The sequence below is a fragment of the Tenrec ecaudatus genome, chromosome 16 (assembly GCF_050624435.1).
Source record: "Tenrec ecaudatus isolate mTenEca1 chromosome 16, mTenEca1.hap1, whole genome shotgun sequence".
Taxonomy (NCBI): domain Eukaryota; kingdom Metazoa; phylum Chordata; class Mammalia; order Afrosoricida; family Tenrecidae; genus Tenrec; species Tenrec ecaudatus.
In genome coordinates this window covers 24,408,108-24,421,499 of record NC_134545.1, presented here as the reverse complement: position 1 = coordinate 24,421,499, position 13,392 = coordinate 24,408,108, and the positions used below count along the sequence as shown (strand labels likewise).

At 55.9% G+C, this 13,392-nt stretch overlaps 1 protein-coding gene across 1 annotated transcript; it reads left to right on the top strand.

Annotated features, from left to right (window-relative positions):
- Positions 1-3,810: 3,810 nt before the first annotated feature.
- Positions 3,811-12,413, top strand: SLC35E4 (solute carrier family 35 member E4). The gene is made up of 2 exons (XM_075534168.1): positions 3,811-5,110; positions 11,467-12,413. Exons 1-2 carry the CDS (start codon positions 4,492-4,494, stop codon positions 11,898-11,900), a joined length of 1,053 nt encoding a protein of 350 aa, XP_075390283.1. The 5' UTR covers positions 3,811-4,491; the 3' UTR covers positions 11,901-12,413.
- Positions 12,414-13,392: the final 979 nt, after the last annotated feature.

Here is a 13,392-nt window from a genome sequence, read left to right as displayed (position 1 = left end):
AATTAAAGTCTGAAAAAAAATTTTTTTTAAAGAGAGAATTGAAGTCTGTAAAAATCAAAAGATGATCTTAGGTGCATCACACATGAATTTAGAAACCACCTGAAGAACACATTTGACTCATTGAACACTAATGACCAAAGACCAGCTGAGTTATGGGATGACATCAATAACATTGTATGAGGGAGTACCCCCCAAAAAAACAGAATTATTTTTTAAAGCTATGTATTTGAAAGATTTCTTTTACACAACAATCTTATCATCTTCAACGTACTCTCCATTACACTTAATAATCTGTCAAATCTGCTATTTCATTCTTTTTTTTGGCTATTTCATTCTTGGAAACATTTTTCAAACTCATCTGTTTGGATGTCTGACAACACCTCCCTCGTTTTTTGTTTGTTTTTTCTTCTTCTACCTGGTCAAATAATTGTCTTTGTGTCCCTCTTCATTCTCGGAAACAAAAAGAAGTCGCACGGAGCAGGGTCAGGGGAGTAAACTGCTAGGGGCAAGAGAGACATGCTGTTTCTTCTTTGCCCCAAAACTAGTGCACTGAGATGGCTGTGTGAGCAGGTGCATTGTCGTGGTGGCAGAACCAGTCCCCGATCTGCCACAAATCAGACCCTTTTTGGCTGCACACTGTTACGGTATCTTTTCAGAATCTCAAAATAGAAAGCTTGATTAATGGTCTGACCTAGTGGAACGAACACCAAATGCACTACTAGTCCACATTTTCATCAATTCAGGAAATTGATGGATGTCCAGGATGAGGTTTGTCATCATTCAACATTTCACCTTTTCGGAAATGACGAAACCACTCATACGCTTGAGTTTTTCCCATAGCGCTGTTAACCACAAGATCAGCCATTGGAAGCCACTGGCTGCTTCAAAGGGAAAAAGCCAGGCTTCCTACACGAGCACAGTGTTGCAGTATCAGGAACAAACCCTACAGGGGCACTTCTACTTTGCCCTGCAGGCTCACTATGAATTGGAATAGACGGATTGAAGTTGTGGCAGTGAGTTTAAGTTGAGGGAAAATATTAATACAGAAAGCATCAACGGAAGATAAAAGAAATCCACAAAGTCAGAGCCATGACGCCAAAAAGAACTGGTAGACAGTCGTCCATTTCAAGAGGTAGTCAATGGTATTGAAGGAAGAATTCCAAGCTGCCCTGAAGGTGTTTGTGAGAAACAAGGCTCCAGGAAATTGATGGAATACCAACTGAAATGTTTCAACAAACTGATGTAGTGTTGTAAGTACTCAACCATCCATGCAAAAAAACCCAACAACCTTGGAAGGCAGCTTCCTGGCCCACAGACAAAAAAGTGATGCACATTTTGGGGTCCATTTTCAAGAAAGGTGACCCAACAGAAATCGGAAATTATCCAACACCACAAGTAAAATTTTGCTCAAGAAAATTAAGAAATGGTCCCAGCACATCAATAATGGAGCCGTCAGAAATGCAAGCCAGATTCAGAAGAGAATGTAGAACAAAGCATATCTTGGCTGAAAGCAGAGTTCAAAAAAATGTTTGCTTGTGTTTTATTGGCATTCCACTGTGTGGATCATCCCAAACGACGGATAACGTTGCAAAAAACGGGAATTCCAGGACGCTTCCATGTTTACTCGTGTGGAGCTTGAACATAGACCAAGGGGCAGATTTTGGACAGAAAAAGGAGATACTGCATGGTTTAAAGTCAGGAAAGTTGTGCCTTCAGGTGGTATCCTGTCACCATATTTATTCAATCTGTGAGCAGATAACCTGAGAAGTTGGATTATATGAAGAAGGGCGGGGCATCAGGGTCGGAGGCAGGCTAATTAACAATCTGTGATATGCAGATGACACAGCCTAGCTTGCTGAGAGCGAGGAGGACTCGAAGCACCTGCTGATGAACATCAAGGGCTGCAGCCTTCAGTATGGATCCGACTCAATATAAACAAACCCCACATCCTCACAACCGGACCAACAGCCAACATCTGATAAATGGAGAAAAGATAGAAGTCGCCAAGGATTTCATCTTGCTTGGCTCCATCCTCAGTGCTCATGGAAGCAGCCGTCAAGAGATCAAACATTTGCATAGGGCGAATCTGCTGCCCAAGACCCCTTTAAAGAGTTGAAGAGCAAAGATGTTATTTTAAGGACTAAGCCCTGACCCAAGTCGTGGTCTTTTCAGTCTCCTCAGACGTATATGAAAGTTGGACAATGACTAATAAGGAAGATTGCAAAATAATGGATGCATTCGCATAGTATGGATTTGGTGAAGGATATGGAAAGTGCCATAAGCCTGCGCTCACGTGCTTTGGACATGTTATCAGGAGACACCAGTCCCTACAGAAGCGCATCGTGCTTGGTCAAGGATCATTGAAAACAGAGAAAGACTCTCAATGAGCTGGATTGCCACGCTGACTACCACAATGGGCTTAAACTTAACACTGATTGTGAAGCTTTCTACTCCCAGAAAGAGTGACAGTCTTGGAAACTCACAGGGGAAGGTCGACCCTGCCCGATTAGTCCGCCGTTGTAAGTTCGGTTCGAGGTTTGGTCTGCGGGGGTGCATGCAGCCGTTCTGAGCCAGGACCACCAGAGGGTGCTGTGGGCCGTGCTAAAAGGCCCATACCTGCAGGCAGGTAGCTGTCATTAGGACTTGCTGGTGGGGCAGGAGCAGGGTGGCTTCCCCAATAAGCAAAATCGGCATGGGCTTATAGTGAACATTTTCACTTACGGCTTCGTCATATCTGTGAAACTGATCACTACACTCGTGTTTAACCTTGCCTACTGGGAAATCCCACACTGGGCGGGCAAGGCAGCCAGCTGTCAAGACGGCTTGCAGTGGGCATTGGGCCCACGATAGAGACCGAGACAGGGCCCGGAAGGCAGCTCGGCTCGCCTCGCTCTGGCCAGCATTTTTTATGTCTCCCTGAGCTCAGAGGATTGAGCCCGGGTGGCATAGGGGCCAGGCGTTGGACCGTTAACCGCAAAGATGGCAGGGAGTTAAACCCTCCAGCTGATCAGAGGGGGTTAAGCGGAGGTTGTCTGCTTCCGCAGAGTTACAGCCTGGGTAATCCTCTATAGGGGTGCCCTGAGTGGGCAGCGGGTGGGACTTCAGCGAATACCCATTGTTCCTATGGGATAGCCAAGGCCAGGCAGGAGCTGGACGGCAAGCCGTTCCAACGCCAGCTCAGGACTCTATGTCCTGCCAAGACTGTGGCCCGAGGGTGGACGTCAGGAAACCCACTATGACTCTGCTCCGAGTACCGGGGGCAGGCTGGTCCTGGAGATGGATACAGGCCCTGCCCTGCTTCCGCAGCTGTGGGTTGCCCCGGTGATTCAGCTTTGCCCTGCGGTCAGAGGGGCCGCCGCCCTGGACTCGGGGGAGAGGAAGCAGGGGCTAAGGAGTGGCGACGGAGAGGCCCGGTTCTGCTGGATGCCAAAGTCCCACGGCCATCGACCGACCGGAAGAGCCCGAGCCTCATCCTGGGAGGATGAACTCGGCGTCCTCCGCGGGGTCCCACCCCATCCGTGAAGACAGTGCGGGGGGCTCGCTCCCACTGGGTTTCCCACCTTATGTTGGTCCCTATCAGGGAACCTGAGCCTGCACCCCGCCTCGGCGGGGCTAGGGGAAGGAGAGGCTGCCCATCGCGGCTGCAGGGGGTATAATGCGCAGATGCGCGGGCGGAGGACCAGGGAGGGAATACCAGGCGAGGGGCGGGGCCAGGTCTGTTCGGCCCGCCCACCCGCGCGGTCTCCCGCTCTAGGGGCGGGGCCGGGGCGGGGCCGGGGCGGGGCCCACACCACCGGGGCCACGCCCGCGGCGCCGGGCTGGAGCCGGGCGGAAGCAGCCGCCAGAGTAGCATCCTCAGCGGGAGCGCCCCGAACCCGAGGCATCCGCAGCCGGAGCCGACGCCGGAGCCGGATCGGGAGCGCAAGCCGAGCCGGAGGCAGCCGATCCCGCCGCCGCGTACAGCCCCCCCTTTCCCCCCCGTGTGGCAGCAGCAGGCCGGGTGTCAGCTGCGCGGCCTGGACGCTATCGGAGACAGCGAGCCCAGAGCCCGGGCATCCAGGCACGGGAGCCCGGAGTCCGGAGCGCCCTGCCCGGGCACGCAAGAGGTGCCCATCCTAACGGCCTGGGGCCCGAAGAGAGAAAAGCACGATGTATCTTTTCCCCCGGAGAGCGCAGCGTGGGCACTAGGCGTGAGAAGAGCGGAGGCTTCGCCTGGCACAGGGCAGAGCTGCCCTCCCTGGTAGCCCAGTCGCACGGTCCTGGGCACCGCAGGCCAGACCTCAGCTTTCCCGGTTGGAGCTCGAAAACCATCCGCACAGCATCTCGACCTTGATTGGCCCAGCCTGACCCAGGAAGGGGTGCCTTCACCCGCCAGAGGCGGGGCACGGGGCCCGCGGAACCTGGACTGGGCCTGGCCCGCAGGGGGGCCCCCTGGGGTCCCAGAGCGCCTCCCTGGGGGGCCCGCCCTCCGCTGCGGCCCCTCGGGTGCCGATGTGCCGCTGTCCCCTGGAGCACCACGATGGCAGGATGACCTCGGCTGAAGCAGCGTTAGGAGGTGATGGTGCCCGGGTGGCTGAGCCCCCCGAGTGGACACTCGGGATCCCCCAGGCCCTCAGGCGGCCAGGCCGGGCCCGGGTGGCCCTGGCGGCACTGGTGTGGCTCCTGGCGGGAGCCAGCATGTCAAGCCTCAACAAGTGGATCTTCACAGTGCACGGCTTCGGGCGGCCCCTGCTGCTCTCGGCGCTGCACATGCTTGCGGCAGCGCTGGCATGCCGCTGGGCAGCACGGCGCCCCTTGCCCGGCCGCACCCGACGCCGGGTGCTGCTGCTCAGCCTCACCTTCGGAGCCTCCATGGCCTGCGGCAACGTGGGCCTGAGCGCCGTACCTCTGGACCTGGCCCAGCTGGCCACCACCATCACACCGCTGTTCACCTTGGTTCTGTCTGCGCTGCTGCTCGGCCGTCGCCACCACCCGCTGCAGTTCGTAGCCATGGGCCCGCTCTGCCTGGGGGCTGCCTGCAGCCTGGCTGGAGAGCTCCGCGCACCCCCGGCTGGCTGCGGCTTCCTGCTGGCCGCCACCTGCCTCCGAGGCCTCAAGTCCGTCCAGCAGAGTGAGTGCTGGGGCCCTGGCTGGGGAGGTGGGGCAGGCTGGTGTGAGCCCATTTTACAGATGAGGAAATAGAGGCTCGTGGCTTTGGAAGAGATAGCAATAGAAGCTCAGACGGTTGCAAGTGTTAAACGTAATATCTTGAGGCCACCCCCCACCAGAACAATGGGTTTTGACAGGGCTTACAAAGCTGGTAATCAGTACAGATGAGCAGCTCCTGGGTTCAATCTGTGCACAGCTTTTGGTCAGCCACAGTGCTTTAACCACTGTGCCACCTGGGCTCCTCCTGGAGGCCCACCCTGTATTTAATAATAGCCACCAGATCCGTGTCTTGTGCTCGGGTCACTGGCTTCCCGCACTGCACCCTGACTGGGGCAGGTATTGTGTTGGCCCGTTTCTGAGAGCTGGGAGACTTGCCTGGGCCCTGTGTCGAGTGAGCCGCCAGCAGTTGACTCCATGCTGTGATGGGCTGCCCTGGGTGTGCAGCAGGGAGAGAGGAAGAGGGCGAGGCCTTTGATTGGGCTTTGGGAGGCGAGGCTTCGGTTCAGTCTGGTACCGGCTGATGCTTTCTGGGAGGCTCTGGCACAGCAGGCCCCGTCCATGCTGGGCTCTGCTTTACGGATGCTGGAACCCACCCACAGGAGACCTAAAGAGGTCCTGTGATTTGCCTAGGTGCACGTGGCTCCTGGCCACTCAGACTTGGTCTGTGTGATGCTGGAGCCCAGTGCTGATTGAAAGGGCAGGTAAGGGCCCGGCAGAGGGTGGGATCGAGTTCCAGCCTCAAACCCCAAACCAAACCCACTCACCACTGTGCCACTGTGCTCTCACCTTCTGATTGCACAGACTCTTGGTGACCCTGTCCCACAGGGCAGAACTGTCTCTGTGGTTTTCCAAGACTGTAACTCTTGGTGGGAGAAAGCCTCCTCGTTTTCCCGCACTTCCAGGCCGGCACCTGCTAAATCTCGCAGCCTGAGAGTGGAGGCTACCTTTCTGCCTCCCTGTTGAGAACCTTCTGAGTCCAGCCAGAACTCACCTGTCTCTTCCTCAGCCCAGTGGAGACGTGGAGGAGGCCAAGGCACCCACTTGGCGTGGGGAGGCCTGGGTTCCAGGCACCACTCTTGCTTACGCTTGCTGGGCAACCTCAGGCAGGCTGGATCTTGTTCTGGTCTATCCCCTCGTTTGTCCAGTCAATAGAGGGGCATCTTTGTGTCCCTCCGCTCAGCTGAGATCCTGTCACCATAAGGGCACGGGGGCCGGCCTCGGTCAGAGGCGGCCTGTGCCCAATGCCCTGCCATCTTTGGAGCCCTCTCCCCATCCTCCCAGAGCCTGGACAGAGCCAAAGCCGAGTTCTATTTTTGCCCTCAGGCTACATGAGCACTGGAAACTGAGCTCGGGCATGAGTTGGCAGTGGGAAACCTGACCTGGTGAGGCCCTCCCAGGCAGGACTGGGGGCCCACAGATCACCAACTAAGGCCGGTGTCACTTGCAGGGTGCCCTGGGCAGCCCCATCGGGCAGGAGGGTGCTGGCACTCAGGCAAGGTACAGCAGGTGCCTGGCAAGGGACTGCTTCGTGGCCTCTGCCAGCTCCCTCCTCTTCTCCAAGTGTCCCCTGGGCCTGGCCCCTGAGGTGTGTCCATTAGGATGCCTCCGTTAAACGCCCACAGCTTCCACGCTCCAGGTGCCATTTTGTTACCTGTCCATCCCCAACACACAGGAGCACTGAGAGGGCAGGGACTGACTGTGGGGCATCTCGGAGGCCCTAGCCCCCTGCATGAGGCCTGGCACAGGATGGATGCTCCTTAAATGGTGGCTTCGTTCTGGCTCTGACCGTGGATGGACAGGCTAGCAGGGCTGCTAAGAAGAGAGCTTAGAAGCTGGAGCACCCTCTCCCCCCTTATCCCCCACTCCTCCTACCAGATGGGAGCTCAGCAGGTGGGTAGGAATAGGCTGGAGCTGGGAAAGATAGGGGGTTAGGACAAGAGGAGGCTTGGACAGCCAGAGGCTCTGGGAGAGGCACCGGGGTAAAATTCAGACTACAGTACAAATGACTGATCTGGCTCCTTTCCTGAGAGTGGGTTCCCTGGAGCTGGGGGTGACCTCTTCCATTGAGAGGAGCGTACTGGAGGCTGTGGGCAGAGCCAGCAGCTTCCTGCCTTCCTGGGCCAGTTGCAGGCCAGCGGGGCTCTCAGTTGCAGGCCAGCAAGAAGGGGTGGTGTACCTGTCTGTAGAAGGGCTGAGAAGTGGGGTGCCAGTTTGCTTTCTGGGAGAGCCTTATTCTCAGCTGTACTCACCTGCCCCTCACCCGGCCCACCCCTGATCCTTGTCCTCTCAAGCTAGTTTTGGGGGTGCACGGTGGCACCTGGGTGTGGTGGGCCACCTACTTCTTCCTGGGGAGACCCTGGAAGGCTGCTGCCACGACGACCAGGCAGGGCACGATGCTAATAACAACGGTACAGTAAAAGCAGCAAACCCCGACCCCCACCCACATCTTGCCAGCTCTTCCCCAGACCCTGGAAGGATATCAGGGAACAGGAAACAGGCCAGGCTAGGGCATCAGGATCGGCCAGCAGAGTGAGTCGTGACAACTGCTAGTTTGAACAGTTGCCTCGGGACTCTGACACCTCCAATGCCCCTGTGAGGGCAGTGCCGACACCCGCTTACTGTATGCTCCGGAGACGGAGGCAAGGCGGGATGGTGCCCCGCCTTGCAGCCACTCTGCTCTGGAGGCACAGAGCCACATGCCTATGGCAAGGGGGAGAATGGAGAAGAGCCAGCTGGGTGTCTGCATGCAGCAGGGGTCACTCCAGATGCTCAAAGCAGAGGGGCGGGGGAATGCAGGGTTACTGAGGAGGCAGGGCAGCAGCTGGCTTTGGGGGCCAGGCTTGGGGGTGAGCCACCCCTGCCCAAGGACTCACTGTCCTTTCCCTGGGGTGCAGGGAGGGGTGGGGGTGCTGAATGGGCTGCAGAGCAGGTTGTAAGGGGCTGGGGGAGGCGAGGTCCTTCATGCCCGGTGACACCGCAGGGTGTAGAATCCGCCAAAGGTGAAGTTCACCTGGAAACTGGGAGGCCTGCCTGTGATGGGTCCTTGAATGCACAGGCCACGGTGGCTCGTAAGGGTGCTAAATTTGGATGTGAGCTACCAGGAGGCGTTCTCTGTTCATTTCTAGAAATGCTTCAGCCGGAGGGACTGTTGCCTAGAGAACAAAGCCAGAACATAAGAATGCATTCGAGAGAGAAAGAAAATGTCCTATTCTAAGCATGGCCTCTGAGTCAGCAGGCCTGTCGGTGGCTTCTGGGAACGTGTGTGTCAGAGACGGTGCTGAGTGCTGGCCCAGGGAGGAGGTTGGGATCACTGCCTCGCCCTTCGCCACTAAAACCTGGAGCGGCTCCCAAACCATCATGGTAAATGCAGTCATCTCACCTGAGCTCCAGCCACCTGTGCTGCCAGGGGGGCTACTTCCTTTCAGAACTGGCCAGATATGCACACACATACATACACACACTTGCTAGCAGTTGTCTTCTCAGACCAGCAGTCATCTTGATCATCTTCCAGGTTAATCACCAAAGATGCTGCTATCCCAGCCAGCTGGTGGCTGTCCAGCACAAACAATGCCTCTCTTGTGCCCCTGTCATCCCAGTGGTCAAAGATGACGGAAGCGACGGAGGGACCCACCATGTGGGCTCCAAGCAATTTATTTATGTTAAAACCCTCTTTTTAATGGGAAGGTCACGTGGAGAGGAAGTGGCAGAGCAGGAGCTGGCCTGTCCTTGCTGTGGTGCTAGGAAGCTGGGACATAGAGTCCTGGTGGGTATGACCAGGACTCTGGTGGGTTAGGGCCAGTTGGTGCCAGACCTAGAGAGCTGGGCTGAGGATGAGGACATTTTTTCCTTCAGGGCCCAGACAGCCTGAAGGGCTTTAAGCCGGGAAAACACCACAAGCAGGTTATTGGTTCCCAGGGGGAGGCAAGCAGCTTGCCCTCAGCTTCTAAGCTGAAGGTTGTTGGTTCAAACCCACTGAGCAGCACTTTGGAAGAAAGCACTGGTCATCTACTTCCATAAAGATGACAACCAGAAAACTTTCCGGAGCAGTTCCGCTCTGGAAGCCATGGGGGCACCAGGATTTGGAAGTGACTCGATGGTCCTGAGTTTGGAGTTTTTAATTAAGGGGTTTCTGCCTGTTACCTTAGTTCAGTCTTTACACCAACTCCAAGTATTGGGTTTTAATTGTTGCTGTTTTCCTTTACATTTTCTTTATTTTGCTGTTGATTTCTCCTTGGGCTGCTAACAGCAAGGTCAGGAATTAGAAACCACCAGCCTCCCCTTGGGAGAAAGACGGGGCTTTCTACTCCCTTAAGAGTTATAGTCTTGGCCCAGGGAAAGGGGAACAACAAGTGATCTAAAGTCAATGGCGAGGAGGGCATAGGATTGCTGGTGGGGCTTGATCGGGGGCAATGTAATGGAAAGGAATTACTGAAACCCAAATAAAGGCTGAGCATGATAGTGGGACGGTAGGAAAGTAAAAGGAAATAGAGGAAAGAACTAGGAGGCAAAGGACATTTATAGAGGTCTAAATACAGGCATGTACATATGTAAATATATTTATATAAAATTATAGGGAAATAGATCTATGTATGTATATTTATATGCTAAGTATTAAGGTAGCAGATGGACATTGGGCCTCAACTCAAGTACTTCCTCAACACAAGAACACTTTGTTCTAATAACCTGGCATGCTGTGATGCTTAGCTTCCTGACACGATCACTGAAGACAAAATGGGTGCATAAGCAAATGTGGTGCCTGGCTGATGGTGCCCGGCTATCAAAAGGCATAGTGTTTGGGGTCTTAAAGGCTTGAAGATAAACAAGTGGCCATCTAGTTGAGAAGCAACAAAGTCCACATGGAAGAAGCACACCAGCCTGTGTGATCATGAGGTGTCGATAGGATCTGGAATCGGGCATCAAAGACCCAGAACAATAAATCATATGGATGTGAATGATGGGGAGGGCGGAGTGGAGCCCCAAAGCCTGTCTGTAGGCCATTGGACATCCCCATAGAGAAGGATCACAAGGAAGGGACAAGCCAGTCAGGGTGCACACAGTATGGCACCAATGAAACACACAACTTTCCTCTAGTTCTTTAATGCTTCCTCCTCCCACCCCCACTATCATGACCCCAATTCTACCTTACAAATCTGGCTAGAACTAGAGCATGTACACAGGTACTGATAAGAGCTGGAAACACAGGGAATCCAGGACAGAGAAACCCCTCAGGACCAGTTAATAAGAGTAGCGATACCAGGAGGATAAGGGGAAGGTGGGGGGAGAAAGGGGGAACCGATCACAATGATCTACATATAATCCTCTCCCAGGGGGATGGACAACAGAAAAGTGGGTGAAGGGAGACATGGGCCAGTGGAAGACATGAAAAAACAATAATTTATACATTACCAAGGGTGGGGGAGGGGGCAAATGAGCTGATACCAAGGGCTCAAGTAGAAAGAAAATGTTTTGAAAATAATGATGGCAACCAATGTACAAATATGCTTGACACGACGGATGGATGGATGGATTGTGATACGAGCTGTATAAGCCCCCACTAAAAATTATTTAAAAAGGAAAAAAAGAAGAAATAAAGAGTTCCAGTCTTGGAAACTCACTGGGGCAGCTCCGCCCTGTCCTACAGGGTCACTGTGAGTTGGCACTGACTGGATGGCAGTGAGCTTTTGTTTAAACACCAACCAGTCCTGCTCGCCCTCCGTAGTGCCAGTCAGTGCCACGATGGCACTCCTCGGGCTGCGCGCCAGCCTCCTCTAACACAGGCTCACCGTCCCTCCAGGCTTATTCTCTCTCCCCACCGTGAGCCGCATAGAAACTTCATAGGAAAGGACCATAGGGGAGACCCGATGGGGTTAGACCTATGGGGGAGAACTGCACTTGTGGGGTTCGGAGACCGTGACTCTCTACAGGAGTGGAAAGCCCTATAGGGACGACCCTATAGGATAGGCCCAATAGTGTAGAACTGGACCTGTGGGCTTCCGAGCCTGTGCCTCTGTGAGGAAGACCCATGTTTTGAGCGCCAAGGTTGTGTCAGGTTTTGTTTTTCCCTAACTCTCCAAGTGAGGAAACTGAGGCTCAGAGAGGCTAAGGGCTTCACACGAGCCCCGGTCAAGGTTTGTACAGAGTGGGCACAGGGCACTACCCCAGGGTCTGAGGCCTGGTGTTGGTAGCGCAGAACGGCAGGCAGGGGACTTTCACCAACTGCCAGTGAGCCTGGGAGGGGAGGCCGTGCTGGGTGCCCCCGTCGGCCGCGCTGGGGTTTACCTACCTGCTGTGTGCTGATGGCCACTGTCCTGGTTACAGGTGGCCTGCTGCAGGAGGAGAAGCTGGACGCAGTGACCCTGTTGTACGCCACCTCGGTGCCCAGCTTCTGTGTGCTGGCAGGGGCGGCCCTGGTGCTGGAGGCTGGCGTGGCCTCGCCACCCGCTCCCACCGACTCCCGCCTCTGGGCCTGTATCCTGCTCAGCTGCTTCCTGTCTGTACTCTACAACCTGGCCAGCTTCTCCCTGCTGGCCCTCACCTCTGCCCTCACTGTCCACGTCCTGGGTAACCTCACCGTGGTGGGCAACCTCGTCCTGTCCCGGCTCCTGTTTGGCAGCCACCTCAGCGCCCCCAGCTACATGGGCATTGCACTCACCCTCTCTGGAATGTTCCTTTACCACCACTGTGAGTGTGTGGCCTCCTGGGCTGCCCGCAGGGGGTTGTGGCGGAGGGACCAGCCTGGCAAGGGCCTTTGAGACGTGGAAGAGCTTCTGGGCCATGTGCAATAGCACCAGCCTAGACCCAACTTCAGCCAGTGGCCAAGGGAGAAGTGGAGGGCAGGCAGCTCCAACCACTGGGGCCGAGGGAGGGTGAGGCACCCCTGGAAGGGCAGCCTTGGGACTCCCAGAGAGGCCCGCCCCTAGCTTGCCTCCCATGGCCCATCCAGACCCCTCCACCACTGGACGGTGTGGCACAGCAAGGGTGCTTGGCCATCATCATGATGGTGGGCATCAGCTACTCTGAGCAAAACGGGTGGCCAGCTTGGAAAACCTTAACGTGTTACCATGATGATGACTTAGGGGTGGCACCCCCCCCTAGTTGGGGGCAGGGGGAGCCAGGGGAGGTGGGTCTGGGAAGGGCTTCTTTACTGCTGGGCTCCCTGCAGGGAGTTGGGCTAGTCTGTGCCAACTCTAGGCAGCTGCTTTGGCCTTATCCTGGGCCCCCCAGTTTTGGGGCTTCCATTCTAAAATAAACTATTTTTGCTTGTATACCTGTGTCAGTCATCTTTGGGGCTCAGCCAAGGGAGGAGGGAAAACAATGGTTCCAACAACCCACGTGGCAGCTAGGGTGTCTTCCCTTGCCCACGACCCCACCTGCACCCCTGTTCTTTCTAACCTCCCTGGCCAGGCCCGTTCAGGGAGACCTGTTGCCATAGCATGGGCCTGGGCCTTGCAGGACTGGTCCAAGGCCTTCCAGGCGCCCAGGTAGACACCCTGGCCAGGAGGCCCAGCCCCCACAGTGCGTTGCTCCTCCCACACGGATGGCCAAATGAGCTTTGCCTTTGCCACTTCGCCTCCCCGTCTTTCTCAGCCCTCGACTCAACTCTCCCTCCATGCTCCAGAGGCTGCTCGCTAAGACGGGCTGCAAAGACTCAGGCTGGGGCAAGGAGCCCTGGGGCCCGTCCTGCCCTGGCAGCCTCACTAGACGACTTGGGTGGGTAGCCTCCCCTCACTGCGCCTCAGTGAAATGGGGCGCCCACTGGGCAGGGCCGGGAATGGGGAGTGAGGGGTGGGTGGGGTGTCCCTCTCTTGGACTGGTTTATTTGCATTTTCTCCAGCTCCAGGCCCATCTGAAGGAGAGAACCGTCTCTCCTTGCTGGGTGAGCCCAGCCAGCATGTGGATCTAGACCTGGGCTTTACAGGGCTCCTCTCTTCCTCGAGGTGACTGAGTCCCTGCCAGCCAATGCTAGGCCGGGCTGCAGGAAGGGCCAGCCCAAGGCTGAGGGCAGGACCGCGAGGGACCTTGGGGTCACCCACCCTGGGAAGACAGGCGGAAGGGCTCCTGGCCCTCGCCGCTGCCAGTCTGGACTGGTTGAGTCACCCACCACCCACCCTCCCTGTGACTCAGAAATGCCGCTGGCCTGGCCCAGTCCCTGGGTAGCCTGGACACCTCCAGCCTCCACCCTGAGGTTTGGCCAGCGCCTGCTTAGTGACTCAGGATTCTTTCCCATTCAAGGGTCCCCTGTCA